The sequence below is a fragment of the Anolis carolinensis genome, unplaced genomic scaffold, assembly GCF_035594765.1.
Source record: "Anolis carolinensis isolate JA03-04 unplaced genomic scaffold, rAnoCar3.1.pri scaffold_15, whole genome shotgun sequence".
In the NCBI taxonomy this organism is placed as follows: domain Eukaryota; kingdom Metazoa; phylum Chordata; class Lepidosauria; order Squamata; family Dactyloidae; genus Anolis; species Anolis carolinensis.
Window position 1 is genome coordinate 9565498 of NW_026943826.1, and position 25310 is coordinate 9590807.

Genomic DNA, 25310 nt, shown 5'->3' on the forward strand with positions numbered 1-25310 from the left:
ACTACTGGGTAATAATGACAACTGGGTGATAATGACAACTGAAGGATAACTGGGTGATGACAACTGGGAGATGACTACTGGGTAATAATGACAACTGGGTGATAATGACAACTGGATGATAACTGGGTGATAATGACAACTGGGTGATGACAACTGGATAATAATATTATAATATATTGTATATGCATATAATATTAATAATATTATTTTGTAATACAATATAATACTAATACAATATAATAATGTTAATTATATACTATATATTACATGTAATAATAATAATAATATTGCAATATATTGATATAGTACAATATGGTAATTTATTGCCAGTATTGTGCTATGCTAATAATATAATATTGTATGTAAATTTAATTTGTAAGCCACTCTGAGTCCCCTTTGGACTGAGAAGGGCGGGATATAAATGTATTAAATAAATAAATAATGACATCGGGGTGATAATGACAACTGGATGATAACTGGGTGATGACAACTGGGAGATGACTACTGGGTGATAACTGGGTGATAATGACAACTGGGTGATGACAACTGGATGATAACTGGGTGATGACAACTGGGAGATGACTACTGGGTGATAAGTGGGTGATAATGACAACTGGGTGATGACAACTGGGAGATGACTACTGGGTGATAACTGGGTAATAATGACAACTGGGTGATAATGACAACTGGGTGATGACAACTGGATAACTGAGTAATAATGACACCTGGGTGATAATGACAACTGGATAATAACTGGGCGATAATGACAACTGGGTGATCACTGAGTGATAATGACAACTGGGTGATAATGATAACTGGATAACAACTGGGTGATAATGACAACTGGGAGATGACAACTGGGAGATATGACTGAGTGATAATGACAACTGGGTGAAAATGACAACTGAGTGATGACAACTGGGTGATAACTGGGTGATAATGAGAATTGTAACCTATGTGTATGTGCATTAGAAGATTCAAAAAATAAAATACTCTCAAGTTTCAGTGTTGTAGGTATATTGACACAGTACATGTAAGCTGGGCTTATGAAAAATGCTTTTGCAGCTATTGGCATATTTTTATAAAAACTGCCGAAACTGCATAAAAATAGTATAGATTTTGTTATCACTTCCTCTGATGGTGTGTCAACTAGTGAGGCTGACAATGCTGAGTGGTGACTAAATTGGTAACACAACTCACAAAACCTACTTTTTCGACCACCCAGAAGCCCCGGCCAGCTTGGACAATGACTAATACTTCTGGGAGTTTCAAGTCCAAACGCCTGGAGGACCAAACTTTGGGAAATACAACATAAATACATAACTATAACAGTTAGAAGGCATATGCATGTTCCAAGCAAACTTATCAGTTTGATTACACCATAAATCTATATTAATACGTGTAACAAGGAACAGGACAGAAGTTGAGGCAGTTATATTTATTGGACAATTCCTGTTTCATTCCTAATATTATACAGATATTCATTATCCCATTCATACCTTTGTATATCCCAGCCATTCGGTCTATTCCGTTGAAAGAAAAGCATCTCCCTTTCCCCCTGCAACCGAAAACAAATAAAAAAAAATCCCACAAACAACTTAGATACGTTCTTTACACTGGAAATAAGTACTGATATCATTTTCGAAATTCTCTTTTACAATTAAAGCCCTATGAAAACCAATTCGAGTGGGGTATCAGAAGCAAGGGAGGGAGAAGGAAAGGGTTTAAAAAATCTTTGATTAAAAAACATCTCTTAAATAAAGCAGCTTCGGGAATAAGAATGTCTTTCTTTTTTATAGGTAAAGGTTCAGAAACATTCCCCTCTTCCCACTCACAAAAAATATTTTTTTCCCCCTCCGAGAAATACGCAGCAGGGAAATAAAATGAAACAGCGACAATGAAATTGGTTGTAAAGTTCAGTCTCCAAGAGGAGGGGAGAAAGGTCCAGTCAAGTCTGAACTGACACATGCTTCTTTTGTCTGCAGTAAGGCCTAGAGGAGGAGATAGGTGTGCTTTCAATAAAAGCAGACCGTGTGCAGGAAAGTCCTTCCACTTTTTTCTTCAAATTCTTGTAGCAGCTCATCTATTTCATTTTCCATATCTTCCGTATGTTGTATCTGGAAGCAAAGGAAGAAAGGAGGCTATAAGTATTGATTTAAAACCAGGGTTGCGACCGTCAGTTTACTTAAATGGACCACAAGATTGATCCTTAATACTGCAGTTCTTTGATTCTAAGATCTCTTAGAATCACCAAAAAAAAAAGCTCAATTATTATGTACTGTATATACTCTAGTATAAGCCTATTTTCAGCCCTTTTTAAAGACTGAAAAAGCCCCCCTCAGATGAGGGTCCTGGTTGGCGTATATTTGGGTTAGCTTATACTCAAAAATATATGGTACATTTATTATTTTTCTCTATTATTATTGGTATTATTGCATTTATTATTTTTCTCTATTAGTATTGCTACGATTACATTTATTTTACTCTATTTTTATCATTATTATTATTAATATGTTTATTATTTCACTCCAATATTATTATTACAGTAGAGTCTCACTTATCCAACGTAAATGGGCCGGCAGAACGTTGGATAAGCGAATATGTTGGATAATAAGGAGAGATTAAGGAGAAGCCTATTAAACACCAAATTAGGTTATGATTTTACAAATTAAGCACCAAAACATCATGTTATACAACAAATTTGACAGAAAAAATAGTTCAATACGCAGTAATGCTATATAGTAATTACTGTATTTTGGTCTAAAACTATTTAGTTGCTTGTGATTTCCTTTTTTTTCATCATTTTAAAATGTATTTGTTATGCAATGCTTTTGACACGAAATAAATAAATAAATTACTGTATTTACGAATTTAGCACCAAAATATCACGATGTATTGAAAACATTGACTACAAAAATGCGCTGGATAATCCAGAACATTGGATAAGCGAGTGTTGGATAAGTGATACTCTACTGTATTGCATTTATTATTTTACTCTATTTATTATTACTTGTATTGTTTTCCTGTATTTATTATTATTATTTTACTCTATTATTATTAAAAGGATACATAAGCGCAATTACATTGAAGAAGATGAGAATAATGATTTAATCAGAGTTTGACAGTCTTCTTAAATTAGAGCTTGATGTAAATATTCAAAAACATTTAAACTACTGATGCCTCAATTAATGTAATTTTATGGGTATCTATTTTTATTTCTGAAATTTACCACCCTCGGCTTATACTGGAGTCAACGTTTTCCCAGTTTTTTTGTGGTAAAATTAGGTGCCTCGGCTTATATTCAGGTTGGCTTATACTCAGGTTGGCTTATACTCCAGTATATACGGTATATACAAAAGCACCCGTGATCCTAAGAAATACCCCACTTTAGAGATGTTTATATGGGGGAAAATGTTTCTTGGAATTGAAAAAATATAGTGTGTGGGTTGCTGTGAGTTTTCCAGGCTGTCTGGCCATGTTCCAGAAGCATGCTCTCCTGAAGTTTCGCCCACATCTATGGCAGGCATCCTCAGAGGTGAGGTATATTGGAAACTAGGTCAGTCAGGTGTATACATATATCTGTGGAAGGTCCAGGGTGGGAGAAAGAACTATTGTCTGTTTTATTATGCTATTGTTATTATGTTTTGTTTTACTATGTTATTGTATAAGCATTTTTATTGGATGTTGACGTGTGTCTTATATGCATTTTATTTTGTTTTATTGTAATTGTTTGGGCTTAGCCCCATGTTAGCCGCCCCGAGTCCCTTCGGGGAGATGGAGGTGGGATACAAAAATAAAATAATAATAATAGTAATTATTATTATTAGAAACACAACAAGATGAGTCCACAACAGGCACTCTGCTGGCTGTTGTATTGGATCACACGTAATAATAATAATAATAATAATAATAATAATAATAATAATAATAATAATAATAATAATAATAATATCTGTTGGAGGCAAGTATGAATGTTGCAATCAATCACCTTAACATTGAAAAGCCTTGCAGCTTCAAAGTCTGGCTGATTCCTGCCTGGGGGAAATCCTCTGTTGGGAGGTGTTAGCTGGCCCCGATTGAATATAATGTGTGTTTGTCTCAAGAGCTTGATGATTTAGCTAGAACCCTGGAACTAGTTTATTAGTGGAGAAGCAATATTGGATTCAACTAGTGTTTCACAGACAAAAACTGAGTCACGTATAGCCATGCAACATGTGAACATGGTAAACATGATCTATGAAGAACATACCAGCCAGGAGAGGTATGTTTGCAGCAGTTTGCTTTTGCCTGAGCCAATTGGGAAGGACAAGATTCAGCAAATTCCTCCCTTCCAATTAAATTATAAGTGGAAACTATTCTTGCTGTTTGAATTCACTTTCCTTTTGAAGTAAACTGGGGGTGAAGAGGGAGTAAAGAGGAAAAGTGGGAGGCAATATTGTAAAAGCAGTGTAAAAAGCGCAATATGTTTTTAAATGATTGTTATATTTATATACTAGCTGTGCCCGGCCACGCGTTGCTGTGGCGAAGAATGGTGGTCTGGGAAATAAAGTATTGAGGAATTGGTGGTAGTTAAGGTCAAGGGTAAAGGTTTTCCCCAGACATTAAGTCCAGTCGTGTCTTACTCTGGAGGTTGGTGCTCATCTCCATTTCTAAGCCGAAGAGCCGGCGTTGTCCATAGACTCCTCCAAGGTCATGTGGGATGACTACATGGAGCGGCGTTACCTTCCCGCCGGAGCAGTACCTATTGATGCACTCACATTTGCATGTTTTCGAACTTCTGGGTTGGCAGAAGCTGGAGCTAACAGTGGGGGCTCTCTCCGCTCCCCCAATTCAAACCTGTGGCCTTTCAGTCCAGAAGTTCAGCAGCTCAGCGCTTTAACACGCTGCGCCATCAGGGGATATTATTTCCTAAAGGTTGTGAATATACAATATTTCTGATTGGTTTTTTTTGTTTGTTGGAGGCAAGTATGAATGCTGCAATTAGGAAAAATGATTAGGATGTAATGGCCTTGCAGCTTTAAAGCCTGGCTGTTTCCTCCCTGAGTGAATTTTTTGTTGGGAGGTGTTAGCTGGCCCTGATTGTTTCCTGTCTGGAATTCCCTAGTTTTCAGAGTGGTGTTTGCGATATTTTATGTGCTTCTACTGTCTGTGGCCCTGAGAAAACAGAGGATTTTCCAGACTTTGATGATGGGAATACTTTGTTGGGAGGTGTTAGCTGGCCCTGATTGTTTCCTGTCTGGAATACCCTTGTTTTCAGAGTGATGTTTGCGATATTTTATGTGCTTCTACTGTCTGTGGCCCTGAGAAAACAGAGGATTTGCCAGACTTTGATGATGGGAATACTTTGTTGGGAGGTGTTAGCTGGCCCTGATTGTTTCCTGTGTGGAATTCCCCTGTTTATTTACTGTCCTGGTTTTAGAGATTATATTGTTCTGCATTATTCTATCCCAGTAATTATTTCATATTAAAGAAGAATCTCACTTATCCAACATTCGCTTATACAATGTTCTGGATTATCCAACGCAGTCTGCCTTTTCATAATCAATGCTTTTGTAGTCAGTGTTTTAAATTCATTGTGATATTTTAGTGGTAAATTTGTAAATACAGTACAGTAGAGTCTCACTTATCCAACATAAACGGGCCGGCAGAACGTTGGATAAGCGAATATGTTGGATAATGAGGAATTAAGGATAACCCTATTAAACATCAAATTAAGTTATGATTTTACAAATTAAGCACCAAAACATCATGTTAGACAACAAATTTGTCAGAAAAAGTAGTTCAGTACACAGTAATGCTATATAGTAATTACTGTATTTATGAATTTAGCACCAAAATATCACGATATATTGAAAGCATTGACTACAAAAATGCGTTGGATAATCCAGAACGTTGGATAAGCGAGTGTTGGATAAGTGAGACTCTACTGTAAATACTACATAGCATTACTGCGCATGGAACTACTTTTTCTGTCAAATTTGTTGTATAATATGATGTTTTGGTGCTTAATTTGTATAACGATTACCTAATTTGATGTTTAATTGGCTTTTCCTGAATCCCTTCTTATTATCCAACATATTCACTTATCCTGCCGGCCTGTTTACGTTGGATAAGTGAGACTCTACTGTATATTTCTAATCTTATATTATCTGCTCAGAACTGGATTATATGAGGCCCCTTCTTCACAGCTGTATAAAATGCACACTGAAGTGGATTATATGGTAGTGCGGAGTCAAGATAATCCAGTGCAAAGCAGATAATATAAGATTATAAATGGGTTATATAGCTGTGTGGAAGGGCCTTGAGTCTACACTGCCATATAATCCAGTGCAAATTAGATAATCTGTGGAAGAAGTCTAAGTGAGGCCTACATCTGCCTGTCCCCTAACTGAAACCTGGCTGTCCCTTGGTTGCTAGGCAACCAAGTGGGCAGAGATTAGCCCTCTAAACTGGCAGCAATTGGATAAAAAAAATTATTGCTCTCCCTCTAATTAGGACTTTATTTTTCTTTTCTTTTTGTTATATCAACCTTGAGGCGTGGATGATGGGTTGTGTTGTCAAATTTTGAGGTTGGGGGGCCTGTACTTTTGTTGTTTTGTGAATCGCCGTGATGCCATCACTCTTTTATATATATAGATTATTATATTTATAATTGTTATAAATATAATAATATATATAAATATAACAATCATTTTATATTGTTATATTTATATATTAAATGATTTATATATATTAAAATTGATGTATGTTTTTATGGCATCGAAGCGCTGCCTATATATGTAAGTCGTCCTGAGTCCCATACGAGGTGAGAAGGACGGAGTATAAATATTGTAAATAATAATAACAACAATGGGAATTATTGGGTATGTGTGTGCTTGGTCTGATGTTCTAATCTCCCACTAAACGAAATGGCCCTCAAAGCTTCGATCCAATGTTAGTGCCATTGAGCATCTTTCCTTGCACTTCTTGAAGATTTCGGATCTGCCCAAAACTCGAATCCAGACGGTTTCCCAGCCCTTCGGAGCAAGTATTTCAGGTGCATCATGTTCTGTGGCTGGATTCTCCAGTGGAAGACCCAGTGTTGGCTGTTTGCCCTTTGGTCTTCAAACCATTTTCTCTTGTGTATTTATACTTACACATTGGCATAGTTCACAGATAAGGAAAGCGCCCAGTGTTGCTTCCTCATGATTATCCTGAATGTCCACATTTATCACGTGTACAGGCTGGCACGTTTCCTGTTCCCTAGAATTTAAATCTGAAACGACACCAAGAAACATCCAAATGATGCTGGGGAAAACGCACCAAAGAAAGCAAGCCTTTTACAATTTTATTCCATGAGAGTAAAGCTCTTCCTAGGCCTATGGAGTAGCTAACATCATCATCACCACCATTATAATCATCAATACCACTCTCATAATAATAATAATAATAATAATAATAATAATAATAATAATAATAATAATAATAATAATAATTTATATAATACTACTTATATACTTGAGTATAAGCCTTTTTTAGGGTTGAAAAAGCTCCCCTCGGCATATACTCGAGTGAGGATCCTGGCTGGCTTATGTTCGGGTTGGCTTATACTCAAGTATATAGGTAATCAGACTTAGTCTTATCTTGTTAAAGTCTTATTATTATCATAAATTACAGTTTTATGTAAACATTCAAAAACATTTAACCTATTGATGCCTCAAATAATGTAATTTTATTAGTATCTATATTTATTTTTATTTTTGAAATTTGCCAGTAGCTACTGCATTTCCCACCCTTGTCTTATAATCGAGTCAATAGGTTTCCCCAGTTTTGTGATAAAATTAGGTGCCTCGGCTTATATTCAGGTCGGCTTATATTTGAGTATAAACGGTAATTTATTATTAAATACTTGGGAAGTGTTCGACTTGTGATTTTGTGATACGAAATCCAGCATATATATCGTTTGCTGTGTCATACTATGTCTTTGTGTCAATAATAATAATAATAGTAATAATAATAATAAAAAAACTTTATTCTTGTATCCTGTCCCATCTCCCTGAAGGAACTCAGGGTGGCTCACATTATACTAGTTTTGTTCAAAGAACGTTAAAAGGAATTTTGTGATGGTTTGAGCAGCACTTTGTCACCTACCTCAGGTTTGAAATTTATACAGTGCACTTTATTTAGTCTATTTTTAACTTGTTTTAATTGTGTTATTTAGTTTGCTATTTTACCTGTATATGTAAATGTCTGTTTTTATAATTGCACATGTCTTTGTACATTTAATGTGTTTTATATTGTTGCTATTTTTATCTGGGTTCGAGCCTTGTAAGCCGCCCCGAGTCCCTCCGGGGAGATGGAGGCAGGGTATAAATTATTATTATTATTATTATTATTATTATTATTATTATTATTATTATTATTATTATTATTGCTTAATGGAACCAACTGCCTTAGAGCAGTGGTTCCCAACCTTTGGGCCTCCAGGTGTTTTGTTGGACTTCAACTCCCAGAAATCCCAGCTGTTAGGAACTGTGGGAGCTGAAGTTATTATTTGTTATTGGCGTTGTGTTTATTTATGAATTTTATTCTGTTTTATTGTGATTATCTGGGCCTGGGCTCATTCATGTTAGCCACGCTGAGTCCCTGCAGGGATGGAGGCGGGATATAAAAATAAAATTACTATTATTATTATTATAAGTCCAAAACATCTGGAGACTCAAAGGTTGGGAACCACTGCCTTAGATGGAGCAAAGCAGCATCAGCATCTGCTGGACTTCATCATCTCCCACACTCCATTCCTTTTCAATGTTTGTTATGCTTTTTTGCTTGTATAGTGAGGGCTATACAAATAAATGATGGTGATGACATACTAAGGATATTCTATCTTGAGGTCCTGCTCTGGACTTGATGACCTATGGTGCCACCTCCAGCTCTATGGTTCTTAGTCTGTAGAAGTGACTAGCTTCCTAGCCTGAAGGCAGCTTTGTGGCTGTGATCTTCTAGACCAGGGGTCCTCCAAAGTTTTTAAGTGGAGGGCCGATTCACAGTCCCTCAGACCATTGGGGGGGGGGGGGTTGGACTATGATGAAATAGTCCAAAATTAGGATTGTTGTTGTTGAGTGCCTTCAAGTCGTTTCAGACTTAGGTCAACCCTAAGTCTAAGGTTTAGGACAGGGGCCAGGTCAATGACCTTGGAGGGCCTTAGTTTGGGGACCCCTGATCTAGATGAGCTCATAAGACCATAGGTAAGTAAAGAGGCCTCCAAAAACCACCTAGATGGTCTCATAAGACCATAGGTAAGGAAAGGGACCCTCAAAGGCCATCTAGATGATTTCATAAGGCCACCAGAAGACCATAGATAAGGAAAGGAACCCTCAAAGACCATCTAGATGGTTTCATAAGAGCATAGGTAAATAAAGGGGTCCCCAAAAACCACCTAGATGGTCTCATAAGACCATAGGTAAGGAAAGGGACCCTCAAAGGCCATCTAGATGATTTCATAAGGCCACCAGAAGACCATAGATAAGGAAAGGGACCCTCAAAGACCATCTAGATGGTTTCATAAGAGCATAGGTAAATAAAGGGGTCCCCAAAAACCACCTAGATGGTCTCATAAGACCATAGGTAAGGAAAGGGACCCTCAAAGGCCATCTAGATGATTTCATAAGGCCACCAGAAGACCATAGATAAGGAAAGGGACCCTCAAAGACCATCTAGATGGTTTCATAAGACCATAGGTAAATAAAGGGACCCTCAAAGGCCATCTAGACAATCTCATAAAACCATAGGTAAGGAAAGGGACCCTCAAAGGCCATCTAGACGGTCTCATAGGACCATAGGTAAGGAAAGGGACCTCCAAAAGCCATCTAGATGGTCTCACAAGGCTGTAGCTAAGCAAAGAGACCTTCAAACACCATCTAGACGATCTCATAAGGCCATTGGTAAACAAAGAGACCTCCAAAGACCAGGTAGACTCAGGTCAACACTAAAGTTTAGGACAGTGGCCAGGTCAATGACCTTGGAGGGCTGCATCCGGACCACGGGCTTTAGTTTGGGGACCCCTGTTCTAGACTAAACAATCCCTGGTTCACATTCCCCGAACTCTATGGAATTCTAATAACAGAATCTTTTCACTGCCCCCAAATTCAGGAATTACCTTCTATTACTTGATCGTAGACTCTTTCTTCGCAAGTCAAGATCAAGTCGAATACATCTTTACAGTTCTGGAATCTCTCCGGCCGGGGCTTGATCCGCTTGTTTCTGTCCAACATGTGTAAAATCCCGTTCTGTGTATAGCTGAGGTTGACAGGGTTAAGGAACGCAGGACACAAAGGATGGCCAGTGTTGTTTAGCGGTATGGCAAGGAGGGCATGGGGGGAAGGATCAGTTACAACGTTTGAGGGAGGAAAATATTTTTTACAGTCCAAAGCCAAACTATTTTAAATGGAAATACTTAGAAAATTAGCATTTCTTAAACCTGACATCCTCCAAATATGTTAGACTAAGGCTTCCTAAATTTTCCCACTCGGAACTTCTTTCAGCTAGATCACTTTTTTTTCACGACCCTAGGTATAAAGGTATATAAGATAGGTATAAAAATCAAACATCTACTGATAATAAATCAGCATTAGCAAGGCTTGCTAAACACACTGATTTCCCTTTTTTATGGCCATGTTCCAGAAGCATTCTCTCCTGACGTTTTGTCCACATCTATGGCAGTGGTTGTGAGATCTGCTGGAAACTAGGCAAGTGGGGTTTATATATCTGTGGAACAATGTCCAGGGTGGGAGAAAGACCTCGTCTGCCTGAAGGAAGTGTGAATGTTGCAGCTGGCCAGCTTGATTAGCAATGAACAGCCTTGCAGCTACAAAGTCTGGCTGCTTCCTGCCTGGGGAATCCTTTGTTGAGAGGTGTTAGCTGGCCCTGATTGTTTCCTGTCTGGAATTAATTAAATTGTGATTTTTTTTTTTTTAATTTGGGTGATGGTTGGAGTTTTTATGTAGATATCCATTCATATGTGTAGCTTTTCTGTCATCTGTGTGGCCCGATTGTTGAGTTTGCGGATGACTAAGAAATCTAGAAATTGCAGTTTCCCTTCATTTTCTTGGATGTTTGAGTGGATGCTGTTGGGGTGGTCCAGGAACTTGTTTAGTTCTTCTCCTCCATATAACTATTTTTGTTATAAAACTGATGTTTGATCCTGCACCCAAGCAATGGCATTGGGGGCTCTGGCCTTATTGCTGTCACCTTAAACTTTTGTTTCTTATCTGGACTTGACTGATTGAAGAGTTTTATCGTTCAAAGCATAGCTTTTCCTTCTTTTTTAGCTACAGAGAGTATCTCCTCCCTGGTTTCAGACCAGAGTTCTTCTTTAGTTTTTTATATATATTATTAGTAGTGCATTGTCTGTGCCACAATATGCTCCTAGCCTTGTTTTTGCAGAGATAATTGAATCATCTCCATCTTCTGCTTCTAATTAAATAGCCTGATTTCTATATTGGCCATCAGGTAATGTCCATGTATAGTTTTTCTTTGGTTGCCTCAAAAAATGTGTTTGTGATGAACAAGCTATGGGCGTTATAATATTCAGTCTGTTGCTCTCTTATTTCTTTTCTTCTCTTGCTTCATTTCTTGATCCTATTTTATATTTTCCTAAAATATTTGATTCTGCTCTGCTTCCTATTTTTTGCATACCTATTTCCGATTAATAACATGTGATTAATTTCCTCCTGGGCCTCCAGCACATAATTTTCCTCTTCTGTAGTTACAGCATATGATTATATTGACAGGTTTTCCCTAAAGTCGTACGGTTATTACTCACTCAGACTTGGCATTATATCCCTTGACTGCCTTTACTACATTTGTCGTTGCTATAAATGGCACCCATTTCTTCTTATTCATTCCTGGAGTAAAGCACTGTAATTATCTGACTGAATATGTTCCTTTAGCTCGCTCGTCTTAAGTATCGCAATGTTTATATGTTTCATTTATTATTTTACAATATCTGTCTTACCCTATTACATTCCGTGTTCCTATATTATGTGTTCTACAGCTTCCAGATTTCCTTGCTCTTCCCTAGTAGATGGTTGAGTGCCTTCCAATGTGGGGATCTCATCTTTTGGTACTCTCATGGTTCATTTGGGGCTATTTCTTTTCAAGGTGGAAGTTTTTGGAGTGGATTCCCATCACCTTCTATGGTGGAATACTAGCAAGTGTGAGCTATGATGCCACTGCAAGATTTGTTCAGAGACGATTTCACATCTGCCTTTCTGTGAGGCTGAGAGAGTATGGCTTGCCCAAGATCTCAGAGCACTCAAATAAAACTCACAGCATCTCAGAGCACTCAAATAAAACTCACTGCTTTGGACAGTCTCACCTTGAATACCAGGTTTTCTGCCACAGATGAAGGCAGTGAAATGTTGGAACATATCCAAAAGAACATCAACACAATGTACAAGGTCTATAAGCCACGTTTGATGGGGAATACAAGGACTCTGGATATTTAGTTTGGAAAAGAGGTGATAAAATTAGCCATACTGAAATGTCTGAAATGCAGTCATATAACTGATGAAGAATGACCCTGAGACATGACCCAAGCCAATGGATTCTAATTAAAGGAATTCTGCTTAAACATTAGGAAGAAAGAACTTTTTGACTGAAAGATCTGTCTGAGAGTGCAACCTCCTACCTGGGAAAGTGATGAAGTCTTCTATGCTGGAAGGATATTTTAGCAGTTGATTCCTGAGCTGATAAGAGTTGGGATTAGATGGCCTTTAGGTCTCTTCCAGTTATAAGGCAAAGCAATGGCCTTCTTCAACTATTTGAAAAGTTGGGCCATAGATTATGAACTTATCAATGGAACGTATCACTGATAACTTATTGTCTCTGGGTCAAGGTCCCTTTTTTGATCCCAAGATGGGAGAACCTTACTCAGTATGTTCACAGGATATGACAGATCATTTCTAGACAATTTACCGTCAAGACACTTATTTGCAGAGCACATTCCATGTCAAGCTCACAGTGGTGGGAATCCAATTGAGAATATAGAATATATATGGCATTTATCTATATGCTGACATAGCACTCAATAGGTAAAAAAATTATTATCTCAATAGGTTTACTCTAGGTAGGACTAACCCATAGGATTCTATCAGCAGGTGTTGTACAGAAAAGTGGGCCTTCTCAAAGATAGCAAAATAGCCCCTCCATGAATGCCTGATCCCTGCTTATTCTGCCGTCATGCTGGCACCATGGGAAACATAGGTTAGGGTAGAAACCATCAACAATAAAGCATGTTCCAGCTTCTAGGACTTCATGGTATGGAATGGGTCAGGTAGCTAAGGCACTGTTTTACTCCAACATTTGGTGGGAAAGCATATGACAACTGCCATGAGATTTGCAAGTGTTTTTTGCTCCTAGTCCATAGCTGAAGCACAATGGGGGCCTAGTGTCTCAGAGAGCAGGGCTGGATGTTGTTGGCCATGATCCTACCTCCATAGGACTTATCCTCTTTGCCCCACACCAGGGGTCTTCAAACTTTTCAAGTGGAGGGCCGATTCACAGTCCCTCAGACTGTTGGGGGGCCGGACTAGGATGAAATAGTTCAAAATTAGGATTGTTATTGTTGTGTGCCTTCAAGTCATTTCAGACTTAGGTCAACGCTACGTCTAAGGTTTAGGTCAGAGGCCAGGTCAATGACCTGGGAGGGCCTTAGTTTGGTGGCCCCTAATCTAGACAAACTCATAAGACCATAGGTAAGTAAAGATACCTCCGAAGACCATCTAGATGGTCTCATAAGACCATAGGTAAGGAAAGGGACATTCAAAGGCCATCTAGATGATCTCATAAGGCCACCAGAAAACCTTAGATAAGGAAAGAGACTCTCAAAGACCAGCTAGATAGTCTCATAAGACCATAGGTAAGAAAATATACCTCCGAAGACCATCTAGATGGTCTCATAAGACCATTGGTAAGGAAAGGGACCCTCAAAGGCCATCTAGACAATCTCATCAGGCCATCAGAAGACCATAGATAAAGAAACCCTGAAAGACCATCTAGATAGTCTCATAAGACCATAGGTAAGGAAAGGGGCCCCCAAATGCCATCTAGATGGTCACATAAAACCATAGTTAAGTAAAGGGACCCTCAAAGGTCATCTAGACGGTCTCATAGGACCATAGGTAAGGAAAGTGACCTCCAAAAGCCATTTAGATGGTCTCATAAGGCCGTAGCTAAGCAAAGAGACCTTCAAAGACCATCTAGACGCTCCCATAAGGCCATAAGTAAGCAAAGAGACCTTCAAAGACCATGTAGACTTAGGTCAACCCTAAGTCTAAAGTTTAGGACAGGGTCAATGACCTTGGAGGGCCGTATCCGGACCCCTGCCCCACACCATCTCAACAAGGGACCTTCGACTGCATATTACTTTTAATGGCAGGGGATACATCGCGAGGTGCACAATAAACTATGCCTGAACATAGTGGAAACAAGAGTGACATCTGATAATTTCTCCTAGATGCAGAACTAGACCAGCGACTACATGGCTGTGGAGCTGTCTTGGTTTGAGGGTAGGGAGCTAATGTGCTGGGGAATGAATACCATAATGCCACAGAAGTTACATCTACGAGGGTAACTTTGGTCACACCAGCATATTTCACCAAAAGGTCAACCAATGATTCTGGAGGGTTGCCACTTTACGCATTCCCAATATAGCGCAACATTAGGGATAGACAACAGGAGGCAACAACAGCTCTCTGGAGGTTCATTCCCCATCATCTGCCACCTGATCCTTCTAACTAAACCTGGCAGGGAATGAGTACAGAACCTTCTACATGCAACATTGCCATAAGGTCCATCAGAAGCACCGGTAGCTGCCTTATGCCATGTTCCATCATTCCCAGTATTGATGACTCCATGGCCTTTGCTTCTCCAGATGTTTTATACTGCAACTACTGCAACCCATGACCATCCCCTCCTCCCTATGACTTCTCATTATATCTTGATCCATGGCCCTCATCCTGTCTCCTTTCATCTTTCTCTTCTGCGGGCTAAACATTCCCAGCTCTTTAAGTCGCTCCTCATAGGGCTTGTTCTCCAGACCCTTGATCCTTTCCTTAGTAAATTTCATTGATTGCACCCCATCAAGATATATTATTTATTAAAACTGTCTACTTGCTGCTCTATTAAGTTTTATATCCCCTTATTTTCTACCTCCAACTAGTGTAATTCTAATGGCCCTTTGAATAACATTTGAGCATAATCGATGTCTTGTTCTCATGAAAACTATTTTCAGAGAGTTACTGTTTTGGCCAATTATTATGATTATCCTAGCTAATTAATTTGGACTGGGGGAGAAAAAATACAGTTTTGCACCTGCAATTTTATGATCATTTATGTTATTGATTTTAAAATCAAATACATCATGTGTCACGATCCTCAGCTTCTTTTAGTTGGGTTGGTTCATGAAACACACAAATACCTGCACTAATAATAACTATCATCATCATCATCATCTATGCATATAATAAAAGTGAAAATACTGTATATACTCGAGTATAAGCCTAGTTTTTCAGCCCTTTTTTTAAGCCTGAAAAAGCCCCCCTCAACTTATACTCGGGTGAGGGCCCTGGTTTGCTTATATTTGGGTCAGCTTATACTCGAGAATATATGGTACATTTATTATTTTTCTCTATTATTGTTGCTACTATTACATTTATTTTACTCTATTATTATTATTATTATTATTATTATTATTAATAATAATAATACAGTAGTCTCTCAATCTAAGCCTCGCTTATCCAAGCTTCTGGATTATCCAAGCTATTTTTGTAGTCAATGTTTTCAATATATCATGATATTTTGGTGCTAAATTCGTAAATACAGTAATTACAACGTAACATTACTGCATATTGAATTGCTTTTTCTATCAAATTTGTTGTAAAACATGATGTTTTGGTGCTTAATTTGTAAAATCATAACCTAATTTGATGTTTAATAGGCTTTTCCTTAATCCCTCCTTATTATCCAAGATATTCGCTTATCCAAGCTTCTGCCGGCCCGTTTAGCTTGGATAAGTAAGACTCTACTGTACATTATTTCACTCTGATCTTATTATTATTATTGCATTTATTATTTTACTCTATTTATTATTACATGTATTATTTTCCTGTATTTATTATTATTACATGTATTATTTTACTCTATTATTATTAAAAGGATACATAAGCACATTTACATTGAAGAAGATGAGAATGATTTGATCAAAGTTGGACAGTCTTTATCTTAAATTTGAGCTTTAGGTAAATATTCAAAAACATTTAACCTACAGATGCATCAATTAATGTAATTTTATTGGTATCTATTTTTATTTCTGAAATTTACCACCCTCGACTTATACTGGAGTCAATGTTTTCCCAATTTTTTTGTGGTAAAAAAATTTAGGTGTCTTGACTTATATTCTGGTCGGCTTATACTCGAGTATATACGGTAATTGAAATTCCCGTCTCTTTGGAAACATGGGAATGAATAGTTTACTGGATTATTTGCAGTTTTAACCTAACATTTTATGTTTTAAACACTGCGGCGACAAAACACCAAGTGGTTATTTTAGTAAAATCTACCAAAGGGCACAATTTCATGGATGAGTAATACCAGCAAGGCTAGGACAAGTGAGTTTTCCTGGCATTACTCAATCGTGCTGGAAAAAGTCCAGTTCTTCTTGGATATAGCAATAACTATAGCCTTTTTTCAAAAAGGGAAAGGGAATCCAAAAGTGAGCCATTAAAAAAAGCCTACAGAAGCAATCAATGAAGGCTTCCGATTACACTGTGCAGGACAGTTGTATGCACTACAAGTTAAAAGCACAGCCATTTTCACAATCCAGTTGTGGTTTTTGACTAATTTGGCTGTGATAAAAAATAATTATTTATTTCCATTTTTATTTCCAAGATTTATATCTCGCCCTTCTAACCCATAGGGACTCAGGGCAGCGTGAACAATAAAGTATCCGGGATACAAAGAACATTAAAAAATCCATAAATAAACATCCTTAATATCTCATTATTTTATTTATACTTAATAGTACCCCTCCACTTATCAGTGGTTATCAATTATTAATTTAACATATTCTAGTTTTATGTATCTTATAAGGAGCTGCGGTAGCACAATGGGTTAAACCCTTGTGCTGGCTGAACTGCTGATCTGAAGGTTGGTGGTTTGAATCCGTGAGATGGGGTGAGCTCCCGCCTGTCAGCTCTAGCTTGCGGGGACATAAGAGAAGCCTCCCGGCAGGATGGTAACACATCCAGGCGTCCCCTGAGCAACATCTCTGTAGACAGCCAATTATCTCACACCAGAAGCGACTTGCAGTATGTTCTTAAGTCACTTCTGACACACAAGTAACACCACCAGTAACATGCTTTGCTAATTATACATATATATATGTATGTATATATATATATATGTGTGTGTGTGTGTGTGTATATATATGTATACACACATGCATATATACATATATACAATATAATTTACAATAATATATATTATAATATATTGTATATACATATAATATTAATGTTATTTTGTAATACAATATAATACTAATACAATATAATAATATTAATTATATATTACATGTAGTATTATTAATAATATTACAATATATAGATATGGTACAATATGGTAATTTATTGCCAGTATTGTGCTATGGAAATAATATATTATATGTAAATTTAATTTGTAAGCTGCTCTGAGTCCCCTTCGGGGTGAGAAGGGTGGGATATAAATGTATTAAATACAGTAGAGTCTCATTTATCCAACATCCACTTATCCAACGTTCTGGATTATCCAACGCATTTTTGTAGTCAATGTTTTCAATATATCGTGATATTTTGGTGCTAAATTCATAAATACAGTAACTACGACGTAGCATTCCTGCATATTGAACTACTTTTTCTGTCAAATTTGTTGTATAACATGATGTTTTGGTGCTTAATTTGTAAAATCATAACCTAATTTGATGTTTAATAGGCTTCTCCTTAATCTCTCTTTATTATCCAACATATTTGCTTATCCAACATTCTGCCGGCCCGTTTATTTTGGATAAGTGAGACTCTACTGTAAATAAATAAATGATTAATTTAACATATTCTAGTTTTATGTATCTTATATTAAAAATTAACTTTTTTCTTTTGATGCTGGTCTATGACCGAGATAAATCGACTGACTAGTTGGCACTATGCTTGTACAATAAACGCTATTTACAATGGCTACTTGATAAGAAACCATCAAATGTATTAAGAAAGGTCTGTAGAACTAGCTTTGAGATATTAACAGTCACCAAGACTATCTCCTTCTGTGTGAAAGTCTGGGTGGCACATCTACACTAACCCGCTATCCCGAAGTATAGGGTGAATCGGTTTCGTGGTGGCTGCACGACGCAGAGCTGATTTGAGTTAATACAGGCCAAAGCCATAGTCTTTTAATAGAAGTCGCAAGCTGCTCCAAATTCTCCCTGAGAATCCAGAACAAACCATGACTCTGGGACAGTTCCAACTCTGAGATTCTAAAACGGAACCAACCATATATTTACATGGCCATCCTATATTCCCTGGGAGATGCTGATGATTCCTTCTCTCCCACAGTGTCACTCATTCCAACATCACTCCAGGTGAGGAGCAACTGACAAGCCATGTTGCAGCTTCTCACCACCATTATGAGTAGATAGGTGGTGGTAAGGGTGGCCATTTAGTAGTATTGATGCGCTGGACTGATAGGACTCCTCCCCATATCTGCAACAGTCAAAACCATCCTGGAGCTAATCTGGAATCTAATAATAACTAAATACAGATGTCTATTCTAAACAATATCTGAAAAATATGCAACCACGATAAAGGTTCAAAGCATGGAACATAATATATATATTAGAGCAGGGGTCTCCAAACTAAGGCCCGGGGGTGGAGGTCATTTACCTGGCCCCCGCCCTCAGTTTTATAATATAATATATTGTATATACATATAATATTGATAATATTATAATGTAATACAATATAACACTAATAATAATACCATATAATAATATTAATTATATATTCTACATTACATATAATATTACTAATAATATTACAGTATAGTGGTATAGTTCAATATAGCAATATATAATGCTAATATTGTGCTATGCTAATAATCTATATATATAAAAGGGTAATGAAATTTCGGCCTAGGACAAAACAACAAAACTGCACATCCCAGAAACACTAAACTTGGCAGCACAACCCCTCATCCATGCCTCTACGATCATACAACAAAAAGAAAAGAAAAATAAAGTCCTAATTAGAGGGAGAGGAATAATTGTTTTTATTCCAATTGCTGCCAGTTAGAAGGCTAAGCTCCGCCCACTTGGTCTCCTAGCAACCCACTCAGCCCAGGGGACAGGCAGAGTTAGGCCTCACTTAGGCCTCTTCCACACTGCCTATAAAATACAGATTATCAGATTTTAACTGGATTATATGGCAGTGTGGACTCAAGGCCCTTCCACACAGCTATATAACCCATTTATAATGGACTTAATGTCAGAGGAAAACCTTTACCCTTTACCTTAACTACCACCAATTCCTCAATACTTTATTTCCCATACCACCATACTTCGCCACAGCAACATGTGGCCAGGCACAGCTAGTATTACTAATAATATTACTGTATAGTGGTATAGTTCAATATAGTAATATATAATGCTAATATTGTGCTATGCTAATAATATAATATATTGTATGTACATATAATTTGTAAGCCACTCTGAGTCCCCTTTGGGGTGAGAAGGGTGTGATACAAATGTAGTAAATAAATGCAGTCAATAATAAATAAATAAATAAATAAATTTTAGACTTAGGCTCACCCAAAGTCTGAAATGACTTGAAGGCACACAACAACAACAACAACCCTAATTAATTTGACTATCTCATTGGCCAGAAGCAGGACCACACTTCCCATTGAAATCCTGATAAATGTATGTTGGTTAAAATTGTTTTTATTTTTAAATATTGTATTGTTCTTTCATTGTTGTTGTTGTTGTTGTTGTTTTCGCACTACAAATAAGACATATGCAGTGTGCATCGGAATTTGTTTGTATTTTCTTTCAAATGGTAATCCGGCCCCTCAACAGTCTGAAGGATTGTGGACTGGCCCTCGGCTTAAAAAGTTTGAGGACCCCTGTATTAGAGCATCATATACATAACAATGTTAACGATAATAATACAACTGAGGATCAAATTCAGTCAGCTGTAGTGACACACAGTAGTAACTTACAGATTTATAGCACTTTTCAGTATAGAACAATATCTACAAGACTCCAGCTGAATTTGAGGTTTGAGTCAACTGAATTGTATACTGATTTATTTAGTTTCACAGCATATTATCACATACCATTTTGGAGAGATTGAATGTACACATACTGTGTTGTTAACATAATTCAGTTGGAGTCTTGTAGATATGGTTCTATACTGAAAACTGCTCTTTATACTCTGTTACTACTGTGTGTCACTACAGCTGACTGAATTTGATCATCAGTTGTATTATTATTGTTAACATTATTATGTATATGATGCTCTAATATACAGTAGAGTCTCACTTATCCAAGACTCGCTTATCCAACGTTCTGGATTATCCAACACACTTTTGTAGTCAATGTTTTCAATACATTGTGATATTTTGGTGCTAAATTCGTAAATACAGTAATTACTACATAGTATTACTGTGTATTGAACTACTTTTTCTGTCAAATTGGTTGTATAACAGGATGTTTTGGTGCTTAATTTGTAAAATCATAACCTAATTTGATGTTTAATAGGCTTTTCCTTAATCTCTCCTTATTATCCAACATATTTATTATTTCTTTATTTACAGCATTTGTATTCCGCCCTTCTCACCCCGAAAGGGACTCAGGGCGGATCACATTACACATATAGGCAAACATTCAATGCCTTGACATAGAACAAAGACAAGACAAATGCAGGCTCCGAGCTGGTCTCGAACTCATGACCTCTTGGTCAGTGATTGGTCTCAGCTGGCTGCTCATCAGCTTGCACCACAGCTTGCACAACATATTCGCTTATCCAACGTTCTGCCGGCCTGTTTACGTTGGATAAGCGAGACTCTATTGTACATAATGTTCCATGCTTTGAACCTTTATCGTGGTTGCATATTTTTTAGCTAATCTGGAATCTGACATTCCAGATCGTCCCCATGTCAGGGTAGATGTGCCCTGGTCTGAGCCTTTGCTTGGTTAGATTTAGGCTTCCAACAAAAACCTTAGCACCTCTTACCTAAAATGTATTCACTCTTGTGCTTACCAAAACACACAGGAGGGAAAATCCTGCTGCCTAGTCCCCAATCTTTAAACTAATTGCTGAATGCAGACTCAACACATACATCAAACTGATTCAGTTGGTAAAGTCTAATTAGGAATAGCAAGATAATTTAGGCAACAACTGCCTCATACAATCTTTTCTGCTTTTTTGTTTTAAGTTGTCATTGTTGCTGCTGCTGTCTGCCTTATACTAAAACTAAGCCAGTACTCTAACTCAGGGGTCCCCAAACTTTTTAGACTGGGGGGCCAGTTCACGATCCTTCGGACCATTGGAGGGCCGGACTATAGTTGGCCACCAAGCAATAATAATAATAATAATGGTTGGAAGAGACCCTTTGGGCCATTGAGTCCAACCCCCTTCTGCCTTTGTGCACCAAAAGCACAAGCAAAGCAACCCTGACAGATGGCCTCCCTGCCTCAGTGTTAATACTATTACTAATAATAATAGTAATAATAACAACAACAGTAATAAAGAGTGTTGGAAAAGACCCCTTGGGCCATTTAGTCCAACCCCCTTCTGCCTTTGTACACCAAAAGCACAAGCAAAGCACCCCTGACAGATGGCCTCCCAGCCTCAATGTTGTTATTAATAATAATAATAATAATAATAATAATAATAACAACAACAACAACAACAACAGTAATAAAGAGTGTTGGAAGAGACCCCTTGGGCCATTTAGTCCAACACTCTTCTGCCATTGTGCATCAAAAGCACAAGCAAAGCACCCCTGACATATGGCCTCCCAGCCTCAATGTTAATAATAATAATAATAATAATAATAATAATAATAATAATAATAATAATAATAATAGTAATAATGAGAAGAGGAGAACCCTTGGGTCATTTAGCCCAACCCCCTTCTGCCTTTGTGCTGTGGGGGCCGGATAAATGGCTTCGATGGGCCGCATGTGGCCCCCGTGCCTTAGTTTGGGGACCCCTGCTCTAACTGCTCAAAATTGGCCTTGGCTCTCTGAGGTGTCTTTCAGACTCTTTTAAGAAGGGACAGAAGACCAGGCACCAGAAAAAAAAATGCAATTTATGTGTAATACCACTGAACTACAGCCACTCTTTCCTTCTTGGCGTTGCATGTTTCTAAGCATCACTGTAGGGGACCGTAAATAGGGAACATTTCTCAATACAGATGATCTTCAATTTACCTTGAATACTGAGTCACCCCACCCCACACACTCCAGTTCCCTATAGAGAGGGAGAAAGGGAAATGGAAGCTTGTCATTCTAAGCAGATTTTTACCTTGAGTTCCTTGGTTTGTCGTCCCTGTTGCCCTTTTTGCCTGGCTGGGATTGCTGTTTCCTTGACTGACCAGGCAGACTGGAGGTGATGAGATGGGGGAAGCTGGAGAGCCAAAAAACCTTTCCACAATATCTGCAGGATACCCGATTTCTATACTTTAATAGTCGGAAACCCTTTCCTTGATGCCACAGTGGCACCTACACCCGCTTAAAATGGAGGTGCTGCTCTGAAAAGTTTGCATAATAAATAAAACACATATACCTATGTAAACTGAAGGCTGAAAGAAGACCTTATTTACCATGAAAGCAAGAACTAGGGAGTGATACCTAAGGCTTCAGTAGAAGGGCTTCTTCAGATCATCCATATCTCCATTTCAAAAGCAGAACATCCCTCTGTCTGTATGTAGCCCCTTCTAGCTGTTTCATTAACATCAAAACCCATAAAACCCCATGTTTCTGAAATCGGTCCACCTCATTCTGCAGTTTGGTCAGTTACTTGATGCCAGTGTTGGGCCACTCTTGGCTGTAAACCATAAAGTTTGAGCCTCAAGGTTCAACTAGAGCAGTGGTTCCCAACCTTTGGTCCTCCAGGTATTTTGGATTTCAGTTCCAACTTTTCCTAACTGGGATTTCTGGGAGCTGAAGTCCAGAACACCTGGAGGACCAGAACTAGCGTCTTCTCCTGACTGCTTCAATTCACCCTTGCAGGGAAGGAGTGCTTGACAGGAACAGTTATGCCTCTCTATAACAAGGCTGGATTAAAAATAAGCAACTCCAAGAGCATGGACAAGGGGGCCAAAGGATTTGTTTTAATTGTGTCAGGTGTCTCAATACAACAATTCTTTAACAAGAAAAGCAAGCATCACACATCCTCAAAACATCTAAGGAAACGCGCCTTTTGAAAACGGACCCCTAGTCCCTCCAATAGGATCACCATCTCAGGGCAGGTAGGAGGGAAGAAGACAGCTAGGCTATATGTGAATGGTATGGACAGTCATGACTGGAAGCAGCCCTCTCGCTGTTGTTTATATGGTGACAGGGTCTGGCACATACCACTTCAGGCTGCTGGTGGAGATTCAGGGAAAGACATTTTTCCCAACGTTTTCCATCATGCACAGAAAATGTGTTGCCAAGGAAAGACCAGGCTAAAGCACATTCACCAAGCTGGAGTGTAAGCAGCATTGCGCTTCCAGCCTCTGCAACTTCCCCTCTCATCTCCAGAGAAAAAGGAAATACAGTAGAGTCTCACTTATCCAACGTTCTGGATTATCCAACGCATTTTTGTAGTCAACGTTTTCAAAACGTTGTGATATTTTGGTGCTAAATTCGTAAATACAGTAATTACTACATAGCATTACTGTGTATTTAACTACTTTTTCTGTCAAATTTGTTGTATAACATGATGTTTTGATGTTTAATTTGTAAAATCATAACCTAATTTGATGTTTAATAGGCTTTTCCTTATTACCTCCTTATTATCCAACGTTCTGCCGGCCCGTTTATGTTGGATAAGTGAGACTCTACTGTATTAGGGGACCTCCAGTTACTTAACTACCTAAGCAGGGTGTTCCTTCCAGACAAAGCATTCCGCCTGTTATTAAATGGGCTAGGAGTAGGGTGTGGAATGAAAAATGCTATAGTTTCTAAAAGATCTAGGCTAGAAGACTGACACTGTCAAGGTTCTAGTCCTTCTACAGCAGTGGTTCCCGAACATATTTGGCCTACCGCCCCCTTTCCAGAAAATATATGACTCACTGTCCTCTGGAAAGGGGGGGGGGGCTTAGAGGGGTGGCCGGGGCCACAAATGGGCAGCAAGGACTAGGATGGGCGGAGTTATGAGCTCTGAGGTAGGGCTGAGCTTCTATCCCTATCCTGCGGCACCTGCCAAGACACAGGAGGTGGGGCTAGAGGAGGGGGCGGGGCTTCTTCCCAAGTGCCTGACGGGGCTGAACCTCTATACCCCGCCCCCATGTTCTAACAAGCGCCTCAGGGGAGGTATAGAGGCTCAGCCCTGTCTCAGGCTCTTGGGAAGAGGCCCCGCCCCCACTCCTAGCCCTGCCCTTTAGTCTTAAAAGGCCTCTCAGGAGAGGTATAGAGGCTCAGCCCTGTCTCAGGCTTTTGGAAGGAGTCCCCGCCCCCTTCCCTAGCTCCGCCCTGTGTCCCAACAAGCACCTCAGGAGAGGTATAGATTCTCAGCCCTGTCTTGGGCTCTTGGGAAGAAGCCACGCCCACTCCTCTAGCTCCACCCCCGTGTGTCCTAACAGGCTCCTCAGGTGCTCAGCCGTCTCCGGCACTTGGGAAGAGGCCCTGCTCCCGTGTCCTAATAGGTGCCATCACCACCCCCCTGGATCGCTCCAGCACCCACCGGGGGCAGTAGCGCCCACTTTGAGAATCACTGTTCTACAGCATAAGCGTTTTGGGCAATCGTATTCTTCAAACCTCTTCATGCACTTTCCCTTTGTCTCTGGTTTTAAAGTTAGGCTAGTCTAACCTCTAAGAATAAGTTCATTTTTGTCCCAACCCCGCCCCCTCCTGTATTAATCCCATCAAAAGACTCTAATAAAGTGAACTTCAACTCCCATCAAAAAAGTGAAAAGTGTTATTTCATTTTGCATAAATACGCTTATAGGTCTAAAAGAGGAAAAGCAAATTCAGGGTATGCATGGACCCCAGCCACTCAAGGCATGCTTGAAAGTATACTCAGTTTAGAGGGTAC

General features: G+C 38.7%; 1 protein-coding gene across 1 annotated transcript in view; it reads right to left on the reverse strand.

The window, feature by feature from the left end:
* Positions 1–1423: 1423 nt before the first annotated feature.
* ssu72 (SSU72 homolog, RNA polymerase II CTD phosphatase) overlaps positions 1424–25310 on the reverse strand; it is a 36073-nt gene continuing 12186 nt past the window's right edge. Inside the window, exons 3-5 of the mRNA XM_003229864.4 lie at positions 10139–10278; positions 7137–7255; positions 1424–2117 (exon numbers count right to left, since the gene is read on the reverse strand). Coding sequence (XP_003229912.1) covers positions 2016–2117; positions 7137–7255; positions 10139–10278 — 361 coding nt within the window. The 3' untranslated portion in view covers positions 1424–2015. The remainder of the gene's footprint in view (positions 2118–7136; positions 7256–10138; positions 10279–25310) is intronic.